Genomic DNA, 24,547 nt, shown 5'->3' on the forward strand with positions numbered 1-24,547 from the left:
TTAGAACAAGTTATGTAGAATGGTTATTGTATTTGTTTACTGTTTTTAATGTAACCTTGCTGCTGCCCTCTTGGCCAGGTCTCCCTTGGAAAAGAGATCTTTGATCTCGATGGGATTTTACCTGGTTAAATAAAGGCTAATAATAATAATAATAAGAATGGTTATTGTTGTAAAATTGCAAGGTTTTGGCATACGTCTGAAGTCGCTCGCTCCGGCGAACCAGTGCGCATGCGTGGAGGATTCAGTCACTGGCGGTGTAGCTAACAGCTAAGCTACGACTCCAGTCAACATGGAGAAAAAAGGTAAACGTTTCTCACCGAAACGCGGCACTTTGTGTAGTTAGCACTCGTCAACGAAAGTAATGCAATTGTATTCGATGCTCCAGCGTGTAGAGTAAAAGTTTATTTGGACACAAACGCATGTAAATGATTTAATTGAACAGGACTGGATGTTTCGCACTGTTAGCCGCGGCGAGCTAGCATTAGCCGTGTCAGGATTAGCTAGCTAGCGTCTCGCTTTTTCTCTTGCATTCACGCCGCATTTGACATCAACATGCCCTCATTTCATTCTACGTGCAATTATTGAAGCAACTATTTGTACTGGCTTAATGGCAACCGTTACGGTGTCAATGACCTCGGCACCTGGGCGGGGAGTTTATAGTGGTGTAATGTGAATTTAATAAGAGCGTCAATTCTAATATAAAGTTGATAAGACTACAAGTCTGACAGATCATGAGATGTGTTTGGATTCTAAATGAGTATACATGCAAATATAAAATAACACCTTTGCATGAGGAATTTTTGCTTGGAAATAGTTGTATCGACTAATTTGATGGGTGTATCAGCTCGCAGTACACGCCAAATCATGGATTCTAAATGAGTATACATGCAAATATAAAACAACACCTTTGCATGAATAATTTTTGCTTGGAAATAGTTGTATCGACTCATTTGATGGGTGTATCAGCTCGCAGTACACGCTAAATCATCCATCCATCCATTTCTACCGCTTGTCCCTTTTCATATGAATAAAAATGATTTTCTTCTTTTTACAGTTTTGGCTCTTCAGGCGAGGAAGAAACGGGGTAAAGCCAAGAAGCCCTGCAAAAAGTGAGATATCATTTGTTGCTTACTGCATACTTGCCAACCTTGAGACCTCCGAATTCGGGAGATGGGGGGGGGGTATATATTTTCAAGTATTTCTTATATACCGTATTTTTCGGACTATAAGTCGCAGTTTTTTTCATAGTTTGCCGGGGGTGCGACTTATACTCAAGAGCGACTGTGTGAAATTATTAACACATTACAGTAAAATATCAAATAATATTATTTAGCTCATTCACGTAAGAGACTAGACCAGGGGTCGGCAACCCAAAATGTTGAAAGAGCCATATTGGACCAAAAATACAAAAACAAATTTGTCTGGAGCCGCAAAAAATTAAAAGCCATATTACATGTGTCATGAGATATACATTTAATTAAGAGGACTTAAAGGAAACTAAATGAGCTCAAATATAGCTACAGATGAGGCATAATGATGCAATATGTACATATACCTAGCCTAAATAGCATGTTAGCATCGATTAGCTTGCAGTCATGCAGTGACCAAATATGTCTGATTAGCACTCCACACAAGTCAATAACATCAACAAAACTCACCTTTGTGCACTCACGCACAACATTAAAAGTTTGGTGGACGAAATGAGACAGAAAAAGTGGCATAAAACACGTCCTAGAAAGTCGGAGAAAGTTATACATGCAAACAAACTATACGGTGAGTTCAAGGACCGCCAAAATAAGTAGGACAAAACGGCGCTCGCCAAATACTCGAACCAGTGAAGCATGTTTAATATAAACAGTGTGATTTATAACAATTAGGGAGGTTTGTGTCATGTTTGTCCTCATACAGAAACCATACTAAAACAAAAAAATATATATTTTTTTCCCCTCATCTTTTTCCATTCTTCATACATTTTTGAAAAATCTCCAGAGAGCCACTAGGGCGGCGCTAAAGAGCCGCATGCGGCTCTAGAGCCGCGGGTTGCCGACCCCCGGACTAGACAAATTAAATGAGTTATACTTGTATAGCGCTTTTCTACCTTCAAGGTACTCAAAGCGCTTTGACAGTATTTCCACATTTACCCATTCACACACACATTCACACACTGATGGCGGGAGCTGCCATGCAAGGCGCTAACCAGCAGCCATCAGAGGCAAAGGGTGAAGTGTCTTGCCCAAGTACACAACGGACGTGACTAGGAAGGTAGAAGGTGGGAATTGAACCCCAGTAACCAGCAACACTCCGATTGCTGGCACAGCCACTCTACCAACTTCGCCACGCCGTCCCTAGACGTATAAGATTTCATCGGATTTAGGGATTAGGAGTGATAGATTGTTTGGTAAACGTATAGCATGTTATATATATATATATATATATATATATATATATATATATATATATATATATATATATAATTATATATATATATATATATATATATATATATATATATATATAATTATATATAATTATATATGCACCTTATTGCTTTTTTATCCTGCAGAGCTAATGTAACGAAATTTCGTTCTTATCTGTACTGAAAAGTTCAAATTTGAATGACAATAAAAAGGAAGTCTAAGTCTAAGTCTATATGTTATAGTTATTTGAATGACTCTTACCATAATATGTTACGTTAACATACCAGGCACGTTCTCAGTTGGTTATTTATGCGTCATATAACGTACACTTATTCAGCCTGTTGTTCACTATTCTTTATCCATCCATCCATCCATCCATCCATCCATCCATCTTCTTCCGCTTATCCGAGGTCGGGTCGCGGGGGCAGCAGCCTAAGCAGGGAAACCCAGACTTCCCTCTCCCCAGCCACTTCGACCAGCTCCTCCCGGGGGATGCCGAGGCGTTCCCAGGCCAGCCGGGAGAGATGGTCTTACCAACGTGTCCTGGGTCTTCCCCGTGGCCACCTACCGGTCGGACGTGCCCAAAACACCTCCCTAGGGAGGCGTTCGGGTGGCATCCTGACCAGATGCCCGAACCACCTCATCTGGCTCTTCTCGATGTGGAGGAGCAGCGGCTTTACTTTGAGCTACTCCCGGATGACCAAGCTTCTCACCCTATTTCTAAGGGAGAGCCCCGCCACCCGGCGGAGGAAACTCATTTCGGCCGCTTGTACCCGTGATCTTGTCCTTTCGGTCATAATCCAAAGTTCATGACCATAGGTGAGGATGGGAACGTAGATCGACCGGTAAATCGAGAGCTTTGCCTTCCGGCTCAGCTCTTTCTTCACCACAACGGATTGATACAGCGTCCGCATTACTGAAGACGCCGCACCGATCCGCCTGTCGATCTCACGATCCACTCTTCCCTCACTCGTGAACAAGACTCCGAGGTACTTGAACTCCTCCACTTGGGGAAAGATCTCCTCCCCAACCCGGAGATGGCACTCCTCCACCCTTTCCCGGGCGAGAACCATGGACTCGGACTTGGAGGTGCTGATTCCCATCCCAGTCGCTTCACACTCGGTTTCGAACCGATCCAGTGAGAGCTGAAGATCTTGGCCAGATGAAGCCATCAGGACCACATCATCTGCAAATAGCAGAGACCTATCCTGCAGCCACCCGCCACTATTCTTTATTTATTTTAAATTGCCTTTCAAATGTCTATTCTTGGTGTTGGGTTTTATCAAATAAATTTCCCCAAAAAATGCGACTTATACTTCAGTGCGACTCATATATGTTTTTTTCCTTCTTTATTTTGCATTTTCGGCCGGTGCAACTTGTACTCCGGAGCGACTTATAGTCCGAAAAATACGGTATATATATATATATATAAATAATCAGTTCATGAATGAGTATATCCGTTCGGCCACCGTGTTCAATGGAGAATTTGCAGGCGGCATCATTTCAGTTCATCCAGGACAGCTCGAAGGGGAAGGCCCTTCGAGCTGTCCTGGATGAATGGAAATTATTTTTTCCGATCATTTTGGAACTTGCAAGCGTACTTCTTCTTACTCGTCGTCGCCATGTCTCTTCTTCGTTCTTCTGCTTCGTCTCTGTTATGTTTTTGGACATTACTACTTGCCGTAGTTTTGAAGCAATGCATGATGGGAATCCGGATGTTGTGTGTCAGTGTATTAACGTGCCGGCTGGAATAAACACACACTGAGAAATAGCTCCGTGCCTGTCTACTTTATGGGTTATAGATAAACCTATGGATAATGGAGAAATATATAATATTCTCCTTTTCAGGTGAGAGAGAACGCTAAAGGCAGTGCCTTTAAGGCACACCCACAATATTGTTGTCCAGGTGGAAATCGGGAGAAATTCGGTAGAATGGTTGCCCCGGGAGATTTTCGGGAGGGGCACTGAAATTCGGGAGTCTCCCGGGAAAATCGGGAGGGTTGGCAAGTATGGCTTACTGCATATTTGTTTAAGCTGACTCTCGCCAGATCCTTGTAGTTCGCTGAGCTCCACACAAGGATCTGGGCTCGAGGGCATTGCAAACTCCTTCAAGATAGCAAAAAAATAATGAACCAATCAGGATCACCGGCCGGGATTTCATAGCTGTGACGTAGCGCCGAAGCGACTGTTTGATTCAAACAACAATGGCGGAACACAGCGAGGAGTCGTGTGCTGACATTGATTCTGCTATTGCAACTGTTTTGCGACATCGATTGTCTACTGACATTGCTGCTTTGTTTCAGTAAAAGTTGTCTAACTTTTCGCTCTGTCGTTATCCAATATGTCGGCTGTTCTATTTTGGATTTCCCAGCGTCGCTCTCATTAGCGTCACGGGTTGATTTCCATGTGAGTGGTTGAAGTAGCACGTCATTCAAGATTACGGACAAGTGATTTATCCAATCACATACAATCATTTTTTTTACAAGACTCCGCCTTCTGAAATACATCTCCTATTGAGAAGTCCCAGATCCTTGTGTGGAGCTCAGCGAACTTCAAGGATCTGGCGAGAGTCAGGTTAATATTTGCTTGATATTCCTTGTCTTGTGACACATGGATTGCTTTCTAATTGTAAAGTTGCTTGGGTCCAATTCACTGAAGCCTTGCAATCAATGTCGGCCAGACATGACATTTCCAGTCTTTTAACAATCACTATTTCTTTTGAATCAAATTACATATAGGCCTGGACAATTTTAATTTTGGTTATGGCGTCTCACCAGTGGCAGGCCGCGCGTTTCCCACTTAGACCTTGAGCGATGTCCGACTTCAATGATTACCTCTCAAAATACCATCATTTATGTCACCACATGACCATTGCTGGAGAAATACTGTACAGAAACACATTTATGCACTACTGGGCATTGTACAAAACGGGTTATTTTCTGGGGCATTTAAAAATCAATAAACCCGCATCAGCAATTAAAACATTTTAAAACGTGAAAATTAAAGAAATAACATATCTGAACTCTCATTTCCTCGACAGCAGAGCTCAATTTCCGGGGTTGGCCGACATGGTCTCACAAGATGTAGTATCTCTTTAAATATCCTTCCTGAAAATGGCCTTGCAAATATATGTGTTGTGTTGTCTAATCATAAAAGATGCAGACCAGGCGTGTTGGCTGAGTTCTTAAAGTTTACTCCATAGCGTGCTCATCAAAAACATCCTGCTGCCGGCATTTCTCCATTAAACAACCTAAACGGGGCTACTGTGCATGCTCTTCACTACTGTGGCATGCTGGGTAATGGAGTTCTTATGTTACCTGGCTCATAACATCATTATATAGCTGCCTTAGGCCATCTAGAAGGCCTTACTGACAACAACGCATGATCTGATTGGCTATTGCAACTGTCTTATCGCTGTATGTCCCCTTATCTGCCTTAGGCCATCTAGAAGGCCTTACTGACAACAACGCGTGATCTGATTGGCTATTGCAACTGTCTATCACTGTATGTCCCCGTTCACTTACCGTGCACGGACGCCCGCATTGCTGAATTTGAAGGCTTCTGGCAGATTTGGTACAGCATGGCAACATAAGCTAGCTGAATTCTGATTAGATAAAAACTCTATAAACTAAAAACAACAGTGCTGGAAGGAGCATGATATGACATGAAGAGAATATGAATACTTTTAGCTATTTAGGGAAAGTAAATTAAAAAAATAATTTTATCTTTAATTATGATCATGATTTCTGGTTATGTTAGGCCAGCAGAGAAGGCCTTGCTGGCCCTGACGGCACACCACTGCGTCTCACGATTATAGAAACATAATAATAGACAAAAAACGATTAATGGGCCATGCAACATGCATGCAATTTCAGGAGCTTGTAATGGTGAAACCGATGAGAAGCGAATGAGTGAAAAAAAGAGCATGTCTACTAGAAGTTTGGAATGTCACCACGGTTGCTACTTTTTATTTGACACAGTGCTAGTATGCCTGATCAATAATCACTAAACTAAAAAAAAAAAAAAGCATATTCGATTTGCGCGTTGACGTAACCACGGACAAAGTCACATAGTTATTGTTATTGCTAGGCCTAGGCGATATGGCCTAAAAATAAAATCTTTGATTTCTTTCACCAAAAATTTGATTTACAATTTTTTTTCAGTTTTTTTTCGATTTTTTAAAATACATTTTGAATACAAATGACAGAGATAATTAAAAACAAGTTTTTCTTTTATTTAATCAAAAACTAGTAGTTTGAAAGGACACTGCATACACTGCATCTTACTCTTGGCAAAATTCTAATTTGTATAATGTTGTCCTTTTTAGAACAGATATAAATGATACTTTTTATGAAATAATTTTCAAATAATTAAATTAAGAGCTTACCTTGGGAAGCAATAAGGCTGGGCGATATGGATGAAAAAGTATATCTCTATATATTTTTACATAAACTCGGTGTTCGATATATATCTTAATATATTTTCCGGTGAACATATTTATATAAAGATATTCATTTTTGAGCGAAATTCACTGATCTTGAACTGAATGACAACTGTATATAAACAGTCAGTGGTACTTTTATTAACACAGTTAGTCAAGATGGGTATTAACAGCACAGAAAAATAAAATACATAACATAGCTGTGCAAATAATACAAAATGTATTAAACTCAGATAAAAAATACATTTGAAGTGAGGCACTTTTTAATTTCCAGTCGACGATGTAATGGACTGTCACACATGTACGGTTCTGTGGTCAGCGCCAAGTAAGTGACTTGACTTAATTGTGCGACTATGATCTTGTTGTTTTTTTCAAAATGATTCAACTATTCAATGTCAAAATATGAACAGTAGAAATAATGAACCTAAGTGTTCACAACACTTTTCTTTTCTTGAGAACAAACATCTCGCTCTCGTTAGCGTTACCATGTTTTGCTATGTGTGCCGCTAAGGAAGTAAGGTGACGGCGCAAGCTACGGATGCTCTTGAGGGTCAAAAAGCATGCGCAAGAGGAGAGAAAAATCGATATTTAAATTTTTAAATCGTCTGCAACAAAAAGCTTGAATATATAGATAAAATGGATCTATCTCCCAGGCCTTTGCTATTATTATTTTACTTGTTGTGGTTTATTTGTTACTAATCTATATCCAGGTTTTTTGAAACTATATTTGCATTTGAGTTTTGGTGGTATAATAAATACTCACGTTTTCTAATTAATGAATAATCGTGTAATTAATCGTGATTACATCATCAATTACCGGTAATCATGCAGCCTTATGTACTGTATGTATATATGTGTTTATCTATCCATCCATCCAGATATATAGATATTTATCTATCTATATATATCTTCATATATTACAAAGAGCCTATTATTTGTGTACCATTGATTAGAGATGCACTGAAAATTTGGCCAGATGTTGTGAGGACGTATCCAATGCGCTGGCGGGCCGTGTCTTTTACTGCGCGCACAAATGACGTAGCTAAAAGTCGCAATCAGGCCGCATTTCCGTTTAAACTGCAGTCACATTTAAAAACATCAGATTCCAATCGTATTCGGACTACTTCCTGATGTGGTCCGATTCTGATGTGAGAAGATCAGATTTGAAGCACTTTGGAGTAGGACTGGGCAATATGGCCTTTTATTAATATCTCCATATTTTTGGGCAACGTCACGATACACTATATATCTCGATATTTTGCTTTAGCCTTGAATTAACACTTGATGCATATAATCACACCAGTATGATAATTGTTTTGATTGATTGAATTGATTGAAACTTTTATTAGTAGATTGCACAGTTCAGTACATATTCCGTACAATTGACCACTAAATGGTAACACCCGAATAAGTTTTTCAACTTGTTTAAGTCGGTGTCCACGTAAATCAATTCATGGTATGTATGTGTCTACATTAAAACATTTTTGTTCATATTGCATTAATATATGCTAAAGTACTATCTATCTATCTATCTATCTATCTATCTATCTATCTATCTATCTATCTATCTATCTATCTATCTATCTATCTATCTATCTATCTATCTATCTATCTATCTATCTATCTATCTATCTATCTATCTATCTATCTATCTATCTATCTATCTATCTATCTATCTATCTATCTATCTATCTATCTATCTATCTATCTATCATTTTAAACTTTCATGAAGAGAGGGAAATCACAACTAAGTCAATTTACCAAAACTGTATTTATTAAACAGTTATTAAGCAGTGGCACAAACATTCATGTCATTTACAAAACAGAAAGTGCAAGATTGTCAGAGACATTTTAAAACAAGCTATTTGTGCATGATGTCACTAAGATGACATATGAAAACAACACTAAATTAAAGTGCACTTTTTGTACAGAACGCCACTACAATAGTTTCAAACAAATAAAGTGCACTTTTGTGCATGATGTCACACAAGATATTCCAAAAACTGTCAAATAAAAATTAGCTGCATAATAGGAAATCAAATAGTGTATGTCCTTCGCTATGTGGTAGCTTATTGCGGCATTATCTCCTTCTGTTGGAGACTATTTTGATGCGTGTTGATCTGGAAAATGGTCGATCTTGGGCATTTTGTTGGTGTGGCACCGGCGGAGATGTTGACATGCAGAGTTTCAAGCACTCTTCATTTTCTAGCGGGTGACTTTTCAAATGATGCTACACATTAGTAGAGCTGCTGCTTTTTGAAGCAACGCTTTTGCCGCATACTTGACATATTACGGTTGTGTGTTCGACATCTTCGGGCTTGAAGCCGAACCACCACCAGACGATGGTCCCGGTGCTGTTTTTCTTGGAATTAATTATTCCTTTATTTGTTGCCAGATTCGCACCTTCTCTCTCTCGTATTACCACTCGCACCTCTCCGCTAGCATCACAGCTAACTTTACCCATGCTGCTATCTCTCTGCTCCGCGAGGGCGTATGACGTTGCATGCGCGAAAGTATGTGACGTATGTAAGAAGGTGCGCTTGTTTTATCTCTCTGTGAGAAGGACAGACAAGAAAGAGTGAGAAACGCCTGCAGTGTAATGCCCGCAGCTAAAAGCAACTGCGTGAGAACGTATACTCGAATATCACGATGTAGTCATTTTCTATATCGCACAGAGACAAACCCGCGATATATTGAGTACCGTATTTTTCGGAGTATAAGTCGCATTTTTTGGGGAAATGTATTTGATAAAACCCAACACCAAGAATAGACATTTCAAAGGCAATTTAAAATAAATAAAGAATAGTGAACAACAGGCTGAATAAGTTTACGTTATATGACGCATAAATAATCAACTGAGAACGTGCCTGGTATGTTAACGTAACATATTATGGTAAGAGTCATTCAAATAACTATAACATATAGAACATGCTATACGTTTACCAAACAATCTGTCACTCCTAATCGCTAAATCCCATGAAATCTTATATGTATAGTCTCTTACGTGAATGAGCTATTATTTGATATTTTACGGTAATGTGTTAATAATTTCACACATAAGTCGCTCCTGAGTATAAGTCGCACCCCCGGCCAAACTCTGAAAAAAACTGCGACTTATAGTCCGGAAAATACGGTATATCGATATATCGCCCAGCCCTACTTTGGAGCCTTTGGACTGGTGAAAAATATCCGATCTGTGTCATTTGAGGGCAAAAAAATCAGATTTGTTGTGCAGTGTGAATGCTGCCATAATAACAAAGCATTGCATGCACATAGAGATGAAAATGTCAATCAATACCGATTGCTTTGGTTTCTGTAAGGTTCTACTTAATCATGCAATCAATAGCATTCTTTGGAGTACTTATGTAACAGCCTGGGCTATATTTAAAACAAGAGAATGAAAAAGCCCACATCATCCCACCAACGCATTGTGTTTTATTGAAAACAGCATGTATTGCTTTTAACCCTGTGGTGTGCATTAATCACAATGATGTTCAGAAATCGACAATATAACTACAATATTAGAGCAACATTGTGCAAATTATTTTCATTAGGGTGCATAGAAAACAACTAGACGCTTTAAATTTTCAGTTTTCACTAATAAGCGACAATATTGGTCTGTAGTTCTGTCTGTTCCCGATAAGTTATGGCTCAGTTTGACCTTTTAATAACTAACTAAAGTGTCTACTGCATATATTTCTTGCCTTATGACAATATTTGGCAAATATTGTAAGGTAGACAAAGCCTTTTTTTGAAGCACTATTTATCTAAAGGAGTACATATAACATTTGTTATTTTTATAGTCGTGTGCTAAAATTTCAGAGATGAAAAAATAAGTGGTGTAGTATTTGGGAATCAGTGGCTTGTCATTGAGGTAGAGCAGAGCAGCTGAGCAACAATTTAAATGTGAACTGGACTTCAGCCTCCCACAGTGATGAGCAGCTAATCTCCTTCCTGGAGAAAGTAACACCAGGCTGTATGGCTTTCAGGTTAATTATAGCAGTTTTATATATTTTTTTAGAATGACAACGTTTGGTTTCTGTTAGTTTATGAGTCCATTCATCCATCCATTTTCTACCGCTTGTCCCTCTCGGGGTTGCCGAGGTGCTGGAGCCAATCCCAGGTGCACTCGGGCGGAAGGAGGGGTACACCCTGGACAAGTTTCCACCTCATTGCAGGGCCAACACAGTCTACAACAGGGGTGTCAAACTAATTTTAGTTCAGGGTCCACATGGAGGTATATCTATTCCCACGTGGGCCGGACGGGTAAAATCATGGCATAATAACTAGGGATGTCCGATAATGGCTTTTTGCCGATATCCGATATGCCGATATTGTCCAACTCTTTAATTACCGATACCGATATCAACCGATACCGATATCAACCGATATATACAGTCGTGGAATTAACACATTATTATGCCTAATTCGGACAACCAGGTATGGTGAAGATAAGGTACTTTTTAAAAGAATGAATCAAATAAAATAAGATAAATAAATTAAAAACATTTTCTTGAATAAAAAAGAAAGTAAAACAATATAAAAACAGTTACATAGAAACTAGTAATTAATGAAAATTTGTAAAATTAACTGTTAAAGGTTAGTATTATTAGTGGACCAGCAGCACGCACAATCATGTGTGCTTACGGACTGTATCCCTTGCAGACTGTATTGATATATATTGATATATAATGTAGGAACCAGAATATTAATAACAGAAAGAAACAACCCTTTTGTGTGAATGAGTGTGAATGAGTGTAAATGGGGGAGGGAGGTTTTTTGGGTTGGTGCACTAATTGTAAGTGCATCTTGTGTTTTTTATGTGGATTTAATAAAAAAACATCCAAAAAACGATACTGATAATAAAAAAAAACGATACCGATAATTTCCGATATTACATTTTAACGCATTTATCGGCCGATAATATCGGCAGACCGATATTATCGGACATCTCTAATAATAACTTAAAAAAATGCAACTACGACAACTTCAGATTGTTTTCTTTGTTTTACTTTGGCCCAAAATAGAACAAGCAGATTGTGAAAATGTACATATCACAAATAATCCTCTTGACAAAACACTTCATGTTAGTTGAAAATTCTGAGGGAAAAAATGGTGCAGTTTCAAAAACACCCTGAGTAACACAATGAATTAGACTTAATCTCAGTGTATCTACAAAACAATTAAACTTTAAGTCACAGCCCATCTTGGAATGAACAAAAAACAAAATAAAGCATAAATAAAACTAGTATTCTATGTATCAACTACCGTATTTTTAATATCCACATATTAATTATGTGCTAACTTAACAAACCTTACAAACTGGGGTAGAAACTATTCAAGACGGTTGAGTTTGTCCCTGCCTTCTAGCCATCACTTTGTATTGATAGAAAAATAAAAGTTGTGCAATGTGTAAACAATTTCAACCAACCAAAAATTAAAATGTTAAAAGACTGACAGAATTGCAGTAAACCACACACTGTTCACTTAAGTTAAATTTGCACAGGATACAATCATTTTCACAGAAATATATCAATGTGCAGTGTGTCATGCAGCATTTTAAGTGGGGTTACCAATTGTTTATTTTACTCCTGTTTGTTTTACGTTAGGCCGAGGGGCAGCAGTCACAGCCCCGCTTTACGTGTACCTCTTTTAGGTATACTTTCTCGCCCTGATATAAACTATTTGCTTGCCTAACAGAATTGCTATTGTGACACCTAGTGACCATTTAGAACATAAATGTATTTAATTTAAAAATGCAGCTCAATTTTACACTTAGCTAGCTCATCTCGCGGGCCGTATTGAACCTGTTCCGCATGTTTGACATCTGTGGTATACAATGTTTAATTTTTTTATTGAAACGTTCCGGCAATCAGCATCTGTAAATTGTGACATATCTTTTTGAAATAGAAGATACAGACGCAAGTATCTATATGTGCATACTTGCTTTGGGGCGATTATAATCCCTAAATAAACACCATACAATTTACATCTCAAGCTTTATGGACAGACTTCAAGCAGAAATTCACTCGGCACTCAAATGCAATTTGAGCTACTGAGCAAATCCAATGATTATCTTTAAAGGGGCCCTATTATGCAAAACTAACTATTCCACAAGATGATGAAAGTGATATTTTTAAGATCTATTTCCTTTGACCCACTTTCGTTTTTACCTGACCATTTTAGGTTTATGTACAACTTTAGTGTTCTCGTGAGACGTGTAGAAACGCCATTCAACACCAAGCCAAACCGGAGTCAATGAAGAGAACGTCGTTGTAAGCTTGACCATTTACTTTTGACAATTCTTCATAGACAAGATGGTGAAAAACTAAAAAGAACAAAGAGACACAAACACACTTATTGTCTCTATACATATTTGTCAACAATGACATATGAAAATGTAACGGTAATGTCCCAAAATGTCCAGCAGAGGGAGACTCCCGTCTGTCTGAATGACTTGAACACATTGTATCTAGTTCGACAATTATATTTAACATATCGGCACTATTACACTTTTTAACGTGTCTGACATGTTGTTCACTTATTAAAGACAACTTACGGCATTGCTTCTTCGCCGCTTTGTGTAGGATGGCAACAGAAAGAACCACAGAAGACCGCCGCAACATGTATGACTTGCTTTCGAACGAAGTCGACCAACCGGAAGTAATTTAGCGGAAGTGACATCATCTAACTGCTGTTTACCGATTATGGCATATACAATAAATATAAACAACTTTAGCTCCAAATTAAAGTCTTGCAGTCAATAATACAAAATTATTATCAAGTAATTATGTAAAGAATATTAACAATTGACTTTAGGACAACACACTCCCCGCCTGGCATATGTGAGGCCACTAAGATCACCAAACAACTCTAATCTTTGGGCAGGAGTAAAACAACTTCTGTTACTGGTCTCAGAAATGTTTTTGGGGTTCCTTGGTCTGTAGTCTTCACTTCGACCTTCCTGACCAAATTGTCGATCCCGGGGAACGTGGCGGTGACCATGGCCATAGGCCAGTAGTTACGAGCAGCTTGCTTGTCCTTGAGGAGAACTAGATCTCCTTCTTGAAGATTTCGCCGTGACATATTCCATTTCTGTCTCTTTTGCAAAGAAGGAAGATACTCCCTTCTCCATCGGCTCCAAAACTGGTTTGCAAATGCTTGCACTTGCTTCCATTGTTTGGTGTAAAGGTCCTTCTCTGTGAATTCTCCAGGTGGAGGTGGAGGAGGACCAAGTACATATTCTCGCTCCTCTGGAAGTTCTGGTCTCTGCACATCCTTTTGCTTCCCTCTCTGCCTTAAAGGTGTTTTGCTTCTGTACTTCAGCAGGGGGTCAGAAAGCAAGAACTCTGGCTCTAGAAGGTTCCTTCTGATGTGATCCTGAAGGGCCACTGAGGTGCTTACTTTACAATCCATTGCTTCATAGAATTTACGGCGCAGGCGCTTGTCTTTTGGGCAGACGTTTCTCCGAATATTCCTGCACCACTTCCGTACAATGTAGCCTCGCCAGAAAGCCTGGATTCTGGTGGCACACTGGTTGCGAAAGAGGCGCGAAGCATCGTGGATCACACTCGTTTCGTACTGCTCCCTCCTGCACATCGGGCAGCACTTTCTCCCAGAGAACCTCTCGAAGGCCTGCAGACATGCTTTGTGGAAGACGTGGGAGCAGGACAGCAGCACCTGAGGCTGAAGGCAGAAAGCCTCTCTGCATATTGAACAAGGCTGCTCGGACTCCCGCTGCTGGAGTGACCTGGTCTTCACCCGCGTCCACTGATCCTCACTCGGACTGCCCGCAGGCGGGGCCACCAAGCCCATCCTCTGAGCCAAAGTTGGAGGAGGTGGAGCAACACAATTGTTGGATCCATCTCTGTAGGTGTGAATGTCCATGATCTTTAGAAAGAGGAGGTCATCCATTGATGGAGCGGGTTTGTTGTCATGTTCAGTTTGGTTGAAAACTGTTGATCCCAGCATCCTTTCTTGTGATTTGCAGGACTAGTTGAAGGTTTGTTGCTTCTTAACACACATGACGCTGGTGCAGGGTTGAAAGATGGAATGACGTCCATTTTCCCATACGTTTGTATTCATTGAATTAATTGTTGGTTTGTGTGTATTGCCTAAACACACTTCTCCCATCACCACCCAGCCTAAATCCAGACGTTGGGCAAAAGGAGCGTTGTGTGGTCCATTTACTTGCTGTCTGACCTTGTGTGCCCTAATTACATCTCTTCCAAAGAGCAGGAGTATTTGGGCATCTGGGTCCAATTCAGGGATGTGTTTGGCAATGTGATGGAGATGAGATTGATGCAAAACTGCAGTTGGTGTTGGGATCTCATTCCGATTATTTGGAATCTCTTGACACTCGAGGAGTGTTGGAAGTGAGATGAGAACTTTACCATCTAGGGACTCAACCTGGAAACCCTCAGTCTCCCTGCCGTGTGCTTCTACAAGGCCAGAACAAGTTCTGAGATGATAGGGGATTGGTTTGCTGTCCACATTGAACATTTTAAACAATTCTGGTCTTGCCAATGATCGATTACTTTGGTCATCCAGAATTACGTAGGCTTTGATGGCCTTGTCCTTGAAGTCTTTATGGTACATTTTAGTAAGGCATATTTTTGAGCATGAGCGCCCCCGCTGACCTTGACCGCAAACATCTGTACGGCTTGTGCTAACATCAGGCATGTTATACTGTTCTTCTTCCTCCCCGCCATTCTCTTTCAGAGGTGGAGGAGCCTTGGCCATTTGAGGGGATGGACCAGGATGCATTGCTGCCTCGTGATGAGTGCTTCCACATTCATAACACCTCTCAGAAGACTGGCAGTGTTTGGCGAGATGTGAAACTGAGGAACAACATTTAAAACATATCCCTTTTTCCTTCAAAAAGGCCTTTCTATCATCCAGGGATTTGTTTCGGAATGTCCTGCATCTCTTAAGGGGGTGTGGTTTGTTGTGTAGAGGACAACATTCATTGGGGTCACTATTGGTTGTTAAAATGTCTGTTTTGTGCACTGTGATGGGTCTGTTGGAGTTAAAACTTTTTACAATGTGTTTGTCAGGGTTAGCAGTTGTATTGTACTGGTGGGTGAAACTGGGGTCGTTTCGTTTCTTTGCCTCGGAGCACACAAAAACAGAGAAGTAGTGGAAGGGAGGGAAGCAACCGTTATTATGTTCTTTGTACAAAAACCCAGAAGACGTCCATTTTTCCTGAAGGCTATAAGGAAGCTTGTCCACAATCGGCCTAATTCCTCGTGACGTATCCAGATAGGACAAGCCGGTGACATAGCCGTCCTCCTTGAAACCTTGAATTTCCATGAGCAAATCTCCCAGTTCACGTAGCTTAGCGTTGTCTTTATTAGAAATTTTGGGGAAATTGTCCAGCCGATCAAATAGTGATTTTTCAATGATTTCAGGAGCAGCATAACAGTCACGCAGTCTCTCCCATGCTTTGTGTAGAGCCAGTTCTGGATGGTTTACATACATTGAGCGGATGCGTCTCACATGTTCTCCAGACTCCTTACCAAGCCACTTTGTCATGAGGTCTAGTTCTTGGGTTGTTGTGAGGTGAGCACTGCTGACCGCTGTAGTGAATGACGACTCCCACTCGCGATAATCTTCTGGTTTATCGGCGAAGTAGTACAGTCCTGAGGTGATGAGATCTCGTGTTGCCAAGTAGTGGGCCAACGGTTCAACTGAAGACGACATGCTGGCTTGTGGAACCTGTCGGGCATGTATGTTTGAGCCAGGTTGTCTTTTTTCTTCAAAGTTTGTTGTAGCTTTAACTGGCTTATTCCCCTAGAGGGGGGGGGGGGGGGGGGTTACCCACATATGCGGTCCTCTCCAAGGTTTCTCATAGTCATTCACCGACGTCCCACTGGGGTGAGTTTTTCCTTGCCCGTATGTGGGCTCTGTACAGAGGATGTCGTTGTGGCTTGTACAGCCCTTTGAGACACTTGTGATTTAGGGCTATATAAATAAACATTGATTGCATTGATTGATTATTTAAGTTTAGTGTAGATAAGTGGGATTCTTTATCGCTCTTAAAGTTTGTTTTATTAGGACTGGGTTGCATATATGGAGTATTTTCATCCAGATGCCAGGTGTTGATGGTAGATTGTGTTAACGGACACGGTTGCTTATTTATTGCTGGACACAAGCCAGCTGGAGATGCCAACTGCTGTTGAAGGTCGAGCTGTGATTGAACGTATTCACTGGTGCGTTCAATTTTTGCCTTTTCAGATTCAGTTTTCCTGTCATCACCTGTGGATTGTGCTGCCGTAGCCTCCTCCCATACTTGAGCTTCCGCCTCAGCTGCATCTGCTTCTCGTTGTAGTGTAAGCACTTCTAATTCTGTGCTTATTCTCGTTGTTTCTAAATGATTATGAGCGTCTCTGGAGGCCTTCTCCATTTTTAGCTTAGCTTCTCGGCTTGCGTACGACGCTCGCACTTTGGCGGCTTCTGCTTTAGCTCTAACAAGAGCTGCGCTTGCTGTGGATACTGACGTTTTGCTGCTTCCACTGTGACTTGTCGCCATGTTGATACCGTAGGGCAGCCGGAACGTGCCTTTTTCACTTTAGTGTTCTCGTGAGACGTGTAGAAACGCCACTCAACACCAAGCCAAACCGGAGTCAATGAAGAGAACGTCGTTGTAAGCTTGACCATTTACTTTTGACAATTCTTCATAGACAAGATGGTGAAAAACTAAAAAGAACAAAGAGACACAAACACACTTATTGTCTCTATACATATTTGTCAACAATGACATACGAAAATGTAACGGTAATGTCCCAAAATGTCCAGCAGAGGGAGACTCCCGTCTGTCTGAATGACTTGAACTCATTGTATCTAGTTCGACAATTATATTTAACATATCGGCACTATTACACTTTTTAACGTGTCTGACATGTTGTTCACTTATTAAAGACAACTTATGGCATTGCTTCTTCGCCGCTTTGTGTAGGATGGCAACAGAAAGAACCACAGAAGACCGCAACATGTATGACTTGCTTTCGAACGAAGTCGACCAACCGGAAGTAATTTAGCAGAAGTGACATCATCTAACTGCTGTTTACCGATTATAGCATATACAATAAATATAAACAACTTTAGCTCCAAATTAAAGTCTTGCAGTCAATAATACAAAATTATTATCAAGTAATTATGTAAAGAATATTAACAATTGACTTTAGGACAACACAACAACTTTTGTTGGAACTCTATGAAATGACTTTCCTATTTATCTATTTGAACGACTGGAAGACCCCAAAACAGAACAGCAATACAGCATTTTCTGCCCTAACTCTACACTCACTCTTACTTGTTTTAATGCTACACTCAAGCTGGTTGACCATCGTGTGAATTAAGCCGCGAAAAAGTAAAACGGATGTGATGTTATTTGCAACCCAGCAATAACATCACATTGCTGATGTTATTGCTGAAACAATTCATACATTGAAGCAGGTTACATTTGTGTGTGGTTTATTGTATTGAATGGCAGTAACAGAAGATTAACTTTTATTAAATATAAATTGACTTTTGAGAGCAGGTGTTTGCTTAAAGAAGACACCTGCACTTGAGAAGGAGATACAAAGTCAAATACAATGTCTAAATGTTGGTGAGTTTGTCTTACAGGCAGCCTGTAAATCCCAGAAGTCGTCATCTACCCCAACAAGAAGCATCGCCTCAGGAACCTGAGGAACCTGAGGAGATCCTTGGCTCTGATGATGAAGAGCAGGAGGATCCTAATGACTACTGCAAAGGTGAGTCCTGTCTTCTTTATTTAGACCACTAATGATTTTTCTGTTATGAAGTGTCTGTACATTTTATAGATTGGACACCATGATTTTGGCTTCATTGAACTACTAATATTTGTTTATTGTTTTTTTCTTCAAGGGGGCTACCATCATGTAAAAGTAGGTGACCTTTACAATGGAAAATATCATGTCATCCGGAAACTGGGCTGGGGCCACTTCTCCACTGTGTGGCTTTCGTGGGACATCCAGTACGAAACTTTATTTTTGCAGTGATTTTAATTTTTTTATTTTGTACATCGTTCACAATCCCCATGCGAGACAAAAACACATGTCTTTCCCTTTTGTATGAATTCAAAATCTTGAAAAACTGCTAGTACGAGGTGGCTAACAATGCAAATAATGGGATTAAAATATTCCGGCAATAAATCGCTTTAAAACATCTAACAACTACCAATAACACCCCATTTATGTGCTCTGACCTGCATATTTGTCAAACTATTATTGTAAGAGATGACACCACCAAACTAATTTTCTAGCATCGTGACACATCACTATGCTCAGTGCTCCTCAGACCACCACAAGTAGCTAGCTACTAGCTAGCTTGAGCTGCCACTAACGTTGGTTGCGAACCGCCATAAAACCAAGAAGAAGCTTGAGCTGCTGCTGCTGTATTGGCTTGGAGTTTGAAAAAGGTAATTTTAGGTTATAAATTAGGGATCGCAACTGTTCAATAGGAGGTTGAGGCATCAAGCCGGGCGGTTGGTCAACATTGAAAATCCACATGCTACCAACTTGACAGTTGACTGTATATGTCTCAACAACGCAGCAGAACATCGCTAGAAAACATTTTATATCTGAGAAATGAGGATTATTCTCAATTTAGTAGCTCTAGAAAGAAATAACGTCCCATCAGTCGGCATTTCAGTGAGCGCAAACATTGCAAGTAACTGTTTTGTTTTCTTTTTTGAAATGTTTAGCGCTTAGCATCAAACGCTGTTGTTTTCTCTGAAATTAACATGCCCAGGAAAGGAGTTTAATGCTTAAAGTGAACAAAATACTGTAAATATTACATGTTATAATGAATGTGTCTGTTACGACATTACATACATAGTTACAAAATGTACTGTATATAAAACGGTGATGGATGTTTTTGGATGTTTTTTAGAGCGCTTTATTGGCAGAACAGATAGTATTCCCATTGCCTGCAGAGCAGTTTTTTACGATCTAGAATACACAGTAAAGGGAAAGACATGTGTTTTTGTCTCACATAAAGATTGTGTAGGATGGGCAAAATAAAAATAAAAAGTGCTGTTCCCCTTTAAATAAGATGCAATTAATCACAGTAGAGCAATGTTAAATCTTACAGTTTGTGCGTATTTGCCCTGTACTTGCAGGATGAAGAGGTTTGTGGCAATGAAAGTGGTAAAGAGTGCAGAGCACTATACAGAAACTGCTGTGGATGAGATCAAGCTTCTCAAGTCTGTAAGTAAACAAAGTTGAGGTTTGTTGAGTGTGTTTGCCTCATGTGGAATGTTTTTCATGACCACAATTGAAAAAAAAAAAACAGACATCAGCATTCCATGTGCTTATTCTGGTCCTTTGTGCCCAGGTAAGAAACTCAGACCCCAACGATCCTAAAAGAGAGATGGTGGTTCAGATGGTGGATGACTTCAAAATCTCTGGTGTCAATGGAACTCGTATCCTTTATAGCTATTTATCACCCACTTGACCCATCCTGATGTTTATCTTTTTTGATCAGATTAATGGCATCTTTAACCTTACCTTGCCCTGATAGAGGTTTTAAAATGTATGCTATAGAAGGGTTGCATCCTTAGTTGCATTATTATTCGTCCATCTTTCTGCCCCAGCACACTATGGACTTCACATAAAGACACAGTAGGAGTCAATCTCTAGTTGTACTACTCAACTATCAGTGACCCACAAGGATCATTCATGATATTCAGTCATAAAAGAGAGCATTTCTGTTTGATTTCATCTTTGTAGTGTAGTGTAAATCAGTGCTTTTCACATGGGCATATTAGTACTTCTGGATGTATGTGAAGGCTAACCAAGGGGTTCTTGAGCTATAATGTTTTTTATTTGTTTAAAGTTATTTCATGCAGTATGTATTTTTTCCCTAAATGTTTCACACAAGAACACTACAAATGAACACTGCTTTTGGACAGTATTAAGTCAGACAATGACACTACAGTGCTATGTTATACGTCTTTTTTTTAAACCAAAAATGCGTTTCTATCGTTAGGCGTACTTTCCGGAAAAAGATAAAAAAAACACTGGTTTAAACAGTATATTACTCTTTAAGTATGTGAATGGCTACAAAACTTCCGCATGTACATTATTATTATTATTTTTTTAAATTTTTCATACTTTGTATTGTTATGATCTCAAACGTTTTCCATTCAGATGTTTGCATGGTATTTGAGGTTTTGGGACATCACTTATTAAAGTGGATCATTAAATCCAATTACCAAGGTTTGCCCCTACCTTGTGTAAAGAGCATCATCAAACAGGTAGCTACGCACGCGCACGCACACATGCGCACACACACATGCGCACGCACACTCGCGCACACGCACACACACACACACACACACACACACACACACACACACACACACACACACACAATGTGCAAATGACTCATGTGCAAGTGTTTAAGGATCAGGTTACACTTGTTTTTATGACCCACATAGTGCCCTATCCTGCATTTACCATTGATGGGTTTAGCTAGAATTTTACACAAAGGCAAACCAACTTCATTTGATTAACTGAAAGGGGCAACTTTGCTTCCAGGTTCTCCAAGGCCTTGACTACTTGCACACAAAGTGTGAGATCATCCACACAGACATTAAGCCGGAGAATATCCTGATGAGTGTTGATGAGCCTTACGTTCGCAAGCTTGCGGCAGAAGCTACAGAATGGCAGCGGTCAGGGGCGCCGCCTCCCTCCGGCTCAGCAAGTATGAGACACATTTCTGATACATGCAGACTTAACATGTTGACAATGTTGCAACTAACTGTAATTTGTTATTTTACAGTAAGCACTGCTCCTGCTCCAAAACAGGTATGAATTTGTGTGCTTTGGTTCATTTTGAATATCTTACTGTTTAATGTCTCCTTTATATGCACACACACACTGACATGATTATATATGTTCCTCTTCAACAGACAGTCAAAATGTCAAAAAATAAGAAGAAAAAGTTAAAAAAGAAGCAAAAGCGACAGGCAGCAATGCTAGAAAAGTGCATCATGGACCTGGAGGAGATGGACAAGACCACAGAGCTACAGGAGGAAGATGAGGATGGTGATGAAGAGCCGTTGTCTCCAAAGGGTCGAGCTTGTTCTCCTCTCAGACAGATGTCCATGCAGGATGTGGGGAACGAAAATACAGAAGGTAAGAAACAACGTGAGGGGAATTATCCGCTTCCTTTCCTAATTTGCCTTTTTTTTTGCAAATTTAATCATCATTTTATTAAAATGATGGCGTCTCTCGTGTGAATCATTGGAAAAATGGTTGTCCTTTTCTGTCAGAGAGTAGTGTGAATGCAGATGTGTTGTCCAAGCTGAACTGTAATGGCCATGTGGAGGTGATGCAGAGACCACCGTGTTGGAGGGAGGAGGACCAACAAAATGGCAACACCGGGACCTCAGAGCAGTGTGTCCTTCTGGATAAAAAACACCAGGAATTTCCTGTCCACTCCATCTGCAATGGTTTGTATCCTGCTGAACTTAAGGAGCTGGACACTGAGATTGAAGGTGCTCACTGCAGTGGGGTGACAAGAGCAAGACACTTTCCTGCTGAGCTGGAGGAGGGAGCGTTAAAACTGAACATTTGTCGGGAGGTAGGAGAAGATGGGCCTGATTGTCAATATAGAAGCGACGAAAGTCTGCAAAACGGTCAGTCCGACAAAGCCAGTCACAATTTTTACAAAAACGAGTGGTGGTGTTTATTGATCCACTTAAGCTTTACAGCGTTCATATTTTACGAGCTTTCTCTTATTTGTCTGTGCTTTGATGTAGACAAGTTAACAGCAGGATCCCTGCTAGTCAACCCCCTTGAGCCAATCAACGCAGACAAGATCAAGGTCAAGATTGCCGACCTGGGAAATGCCTGCTGGGTGGTGAGTTGTCTGTTCGTGAACTCAGGGCTTTCCTGATCATGCTTCAATCTCATAGACAAAGACACACTCAGTGTTATTTATACACAACAATAAGAAATGCTTACTATGTCTGTCCTTTTTTGCTTCAGTACTAATGATGCTAATGACTTACTGCTTGACAACATTAGGTATTAGGGCAAATGGGCTTGTTTGTCACACTGCCAAACAGAGTTTAAATTGCTCATAATATAAACATTTTAATGGATTAATGTCTCTTGTTTTCATGTGAGCATTTAAACTAGCGAGCTGGCGCCAGTCAAGTCTGAGTTAATCAAAGTGAATTCATCAATCTCGGTTTTCCGATCATTTTAATTCAAAATGGTAATGCTAACTGTTACGAGTTTTACCGCGGTTATTATTACCTTATTTTTCGGATTATAAGTCGCAGTTTTTTTCATAGTTTGGCCGTGGGTGCGACATATACTCCGGAGCGACTTATGTGTGAAATGATTAACACATTACCGTAAAATATCAAATAATATTATTTATGTCATTCGTGTAAGAGACGAAGCAAATGGCAGCAATCATCACACACACGTCAGCAATCGTCACTCACACGTCAACCAATAAGAATTCGACGGGGGAGGGTCATGGCAGAAGTGCATTGTGGGTCCTGGGATCCTAACTGCTATATGCTATATGCTACTGCCGTAGCTATTAAAATGGATCACATCAACATTGGTGGTAACTTATAACCTATATACAGTGCAGCGCCTCCCTGTTTAAAGGCCTACTGAAATGATTTTTTTTTATTTAAACGGGGATAGCAGATCTATTCTATGTGTCATACTTGATCATTTCGCGATATTGCCATATTTTTGCTGAAAGGATTTAGTATAGAACAACGACGATAAAGATTGCAACTTTTGGTATCTGATAAAAAAAAAGGCTTGCCCCTACCAGAAGTAGCGTGACGTAGTCAGTTGAACATATACGCAAAGTTCCCTATTGTTTACAATGATGGCTGCATGAAGTGAGAGAGATTCGGACCGAGAAAGCGACAATTTCCCCATTAATTTGAGCGAGGATGAAAGATTTGTGGATAAGTAAAGTGCAAGTGAAGGACTAGTGGGGAGTTGAAGCTATTCAGATAGGGAAGATGCTGTGAGAGCCGGGGGTGACCTGATATTCAGCTGGGAATGACTACAACAGTAAATAAACACAAGACATATATATACTCTATTAGCCACAACACAACCAGGCTTATATTTAATATGCCACAAATTAATCCTGCATAAAAACACCTGCGTGTTTGTTACGCTAGCTCCTAGCTCCTCTGCTAGCTCCTAGCTCCATAGAACACGCCAATACAATTCAAACACCTGATCAACACACACAATCACTCAGCCCAAAAGACCGTTCACCTAACCCAAGGTTCATAAAGCTTATATATTTTTAAAAAGTTACGTACGTGACGCGCACATACGGTCAAGCTATCAAATGTTTAGCAGCCAAGGCTGCATACTCACGGTACCTGATATTCAGCTGGGAATGACTACAACAGTAAATAAACACAAGACATATATATACTCTATTAGCCACAACACAACCAGGCTTATATTTGATATGCCACAAATTAATCCTGCATAAAAACACCTGCCTGTTTGTTATGCTAGCTCCTAGCTCCTATGCTAGCTCCTAGCTCCATAGAACACGCCAATACAATTCAAACACCTGATCAACACACACAATCACTCAGCCCAAAAGACCGTTCACCTAACCCAAGGTTCATAAAGCTTATATATTTTAAAAAAGTTAC

General features: G+C 40.1%; 2 protein-coding genes across 4 annotated transcripts in view; one reads left to right on the forward strand and one right to left on the reverse strand.

Moving 5' to 3' along the window:
* The first annotated feature begins 184 nt into the window (after positions 1–184).
* Positions 185–24,547, forward strand: part of srpk1a (SRSF protein kinase 1a) — a 33,478-nt gene continuing 9,115 nt past the window's right edge. Inside the window, exons 1-12 of one of the 3 annotated variants that reach the window (XM_062052925.1) lie at positions 185–302; positions 1,055–1,109; positions 18,475–18,614; positions 18,748–18,856; positions 20,003–20,090; positions 20,218–20,305; positions 21,033–21,139; positions 21,423–21,588; positions 21,667–21,692; positions 21,797–22,022; positions 22,160–22,525; positions 22,649–22,749. In XM_062052925.1, coding sequence (XP_061908909.1) covers positions 290–302; positions 1,055–1,109; positions 18,475–18,614; positions 18,748–18,856; positions 20,003–20,090; positions 20,218–20,305; positions 21,033–21,139; positions 21,423–21,588; positions 21,667–21,692; positions 21,797–22,022; positions 22,160–22,525; positions 22,649–22,749 — 1,485 coding nt within the window. In that variant the 5' untranslated portion in view covers positions 185–289. The remainder of the gene's footprint in view (positions 303–1,054; positions 1,110–18,474; positions 18,615–18,747; positions 18,857–20,002; positions 20,091–20,217; positions 20,306–21,032; positions 21,140–21,422; positions 21,589–21,666; positions 21,693–21,796; positions 22,023–22,159; positions 22,526–22,648; positions 22,750–24,547) is intronic. The other 2 variants (XM_062052926.1, XM_062052927.1) reach the window with 2 other exon arrangements.
* LOC133653238 (uncharacterized) lies at positions 13,732–14,831 on the reverse strand. The gene has a single exon (XM_062052317.1). The coding sequence runs from the start codon at positions 14,827–14,829 to the stop codon at positions 13,732–13,734; it is 1,098 nt and encodes a 365-aa protein (XP_061908301.1). The 5' UTR covers positions 14,830–14,831.

The sequence above is a fragment of the Entelurus aequoreus genome, linkage group LG07, assembly GCF_033978785.1.
Source record: "Entelurus aequoreus isolate RoL-2023_Sb linkage group LG07, RoL_Eaeq_v1.1, whole genome shotgun sequence".
NCBI lineage: Eukaryota > Metazoa > Chordata > Actinopteri > Syngnathiformes > Syngnathidae > Entelurus > Entelurus aequoreus.

What these genes read in the sequence shown, in the direction of transcription:
- LOC133653238 (XM_062052317.1), bottom strand. Translation starts at nt 14,829, where the DNA reads ATGCTGGGATCAACAGTTTTCAACCAAACTGAACATGACAACAAACCC.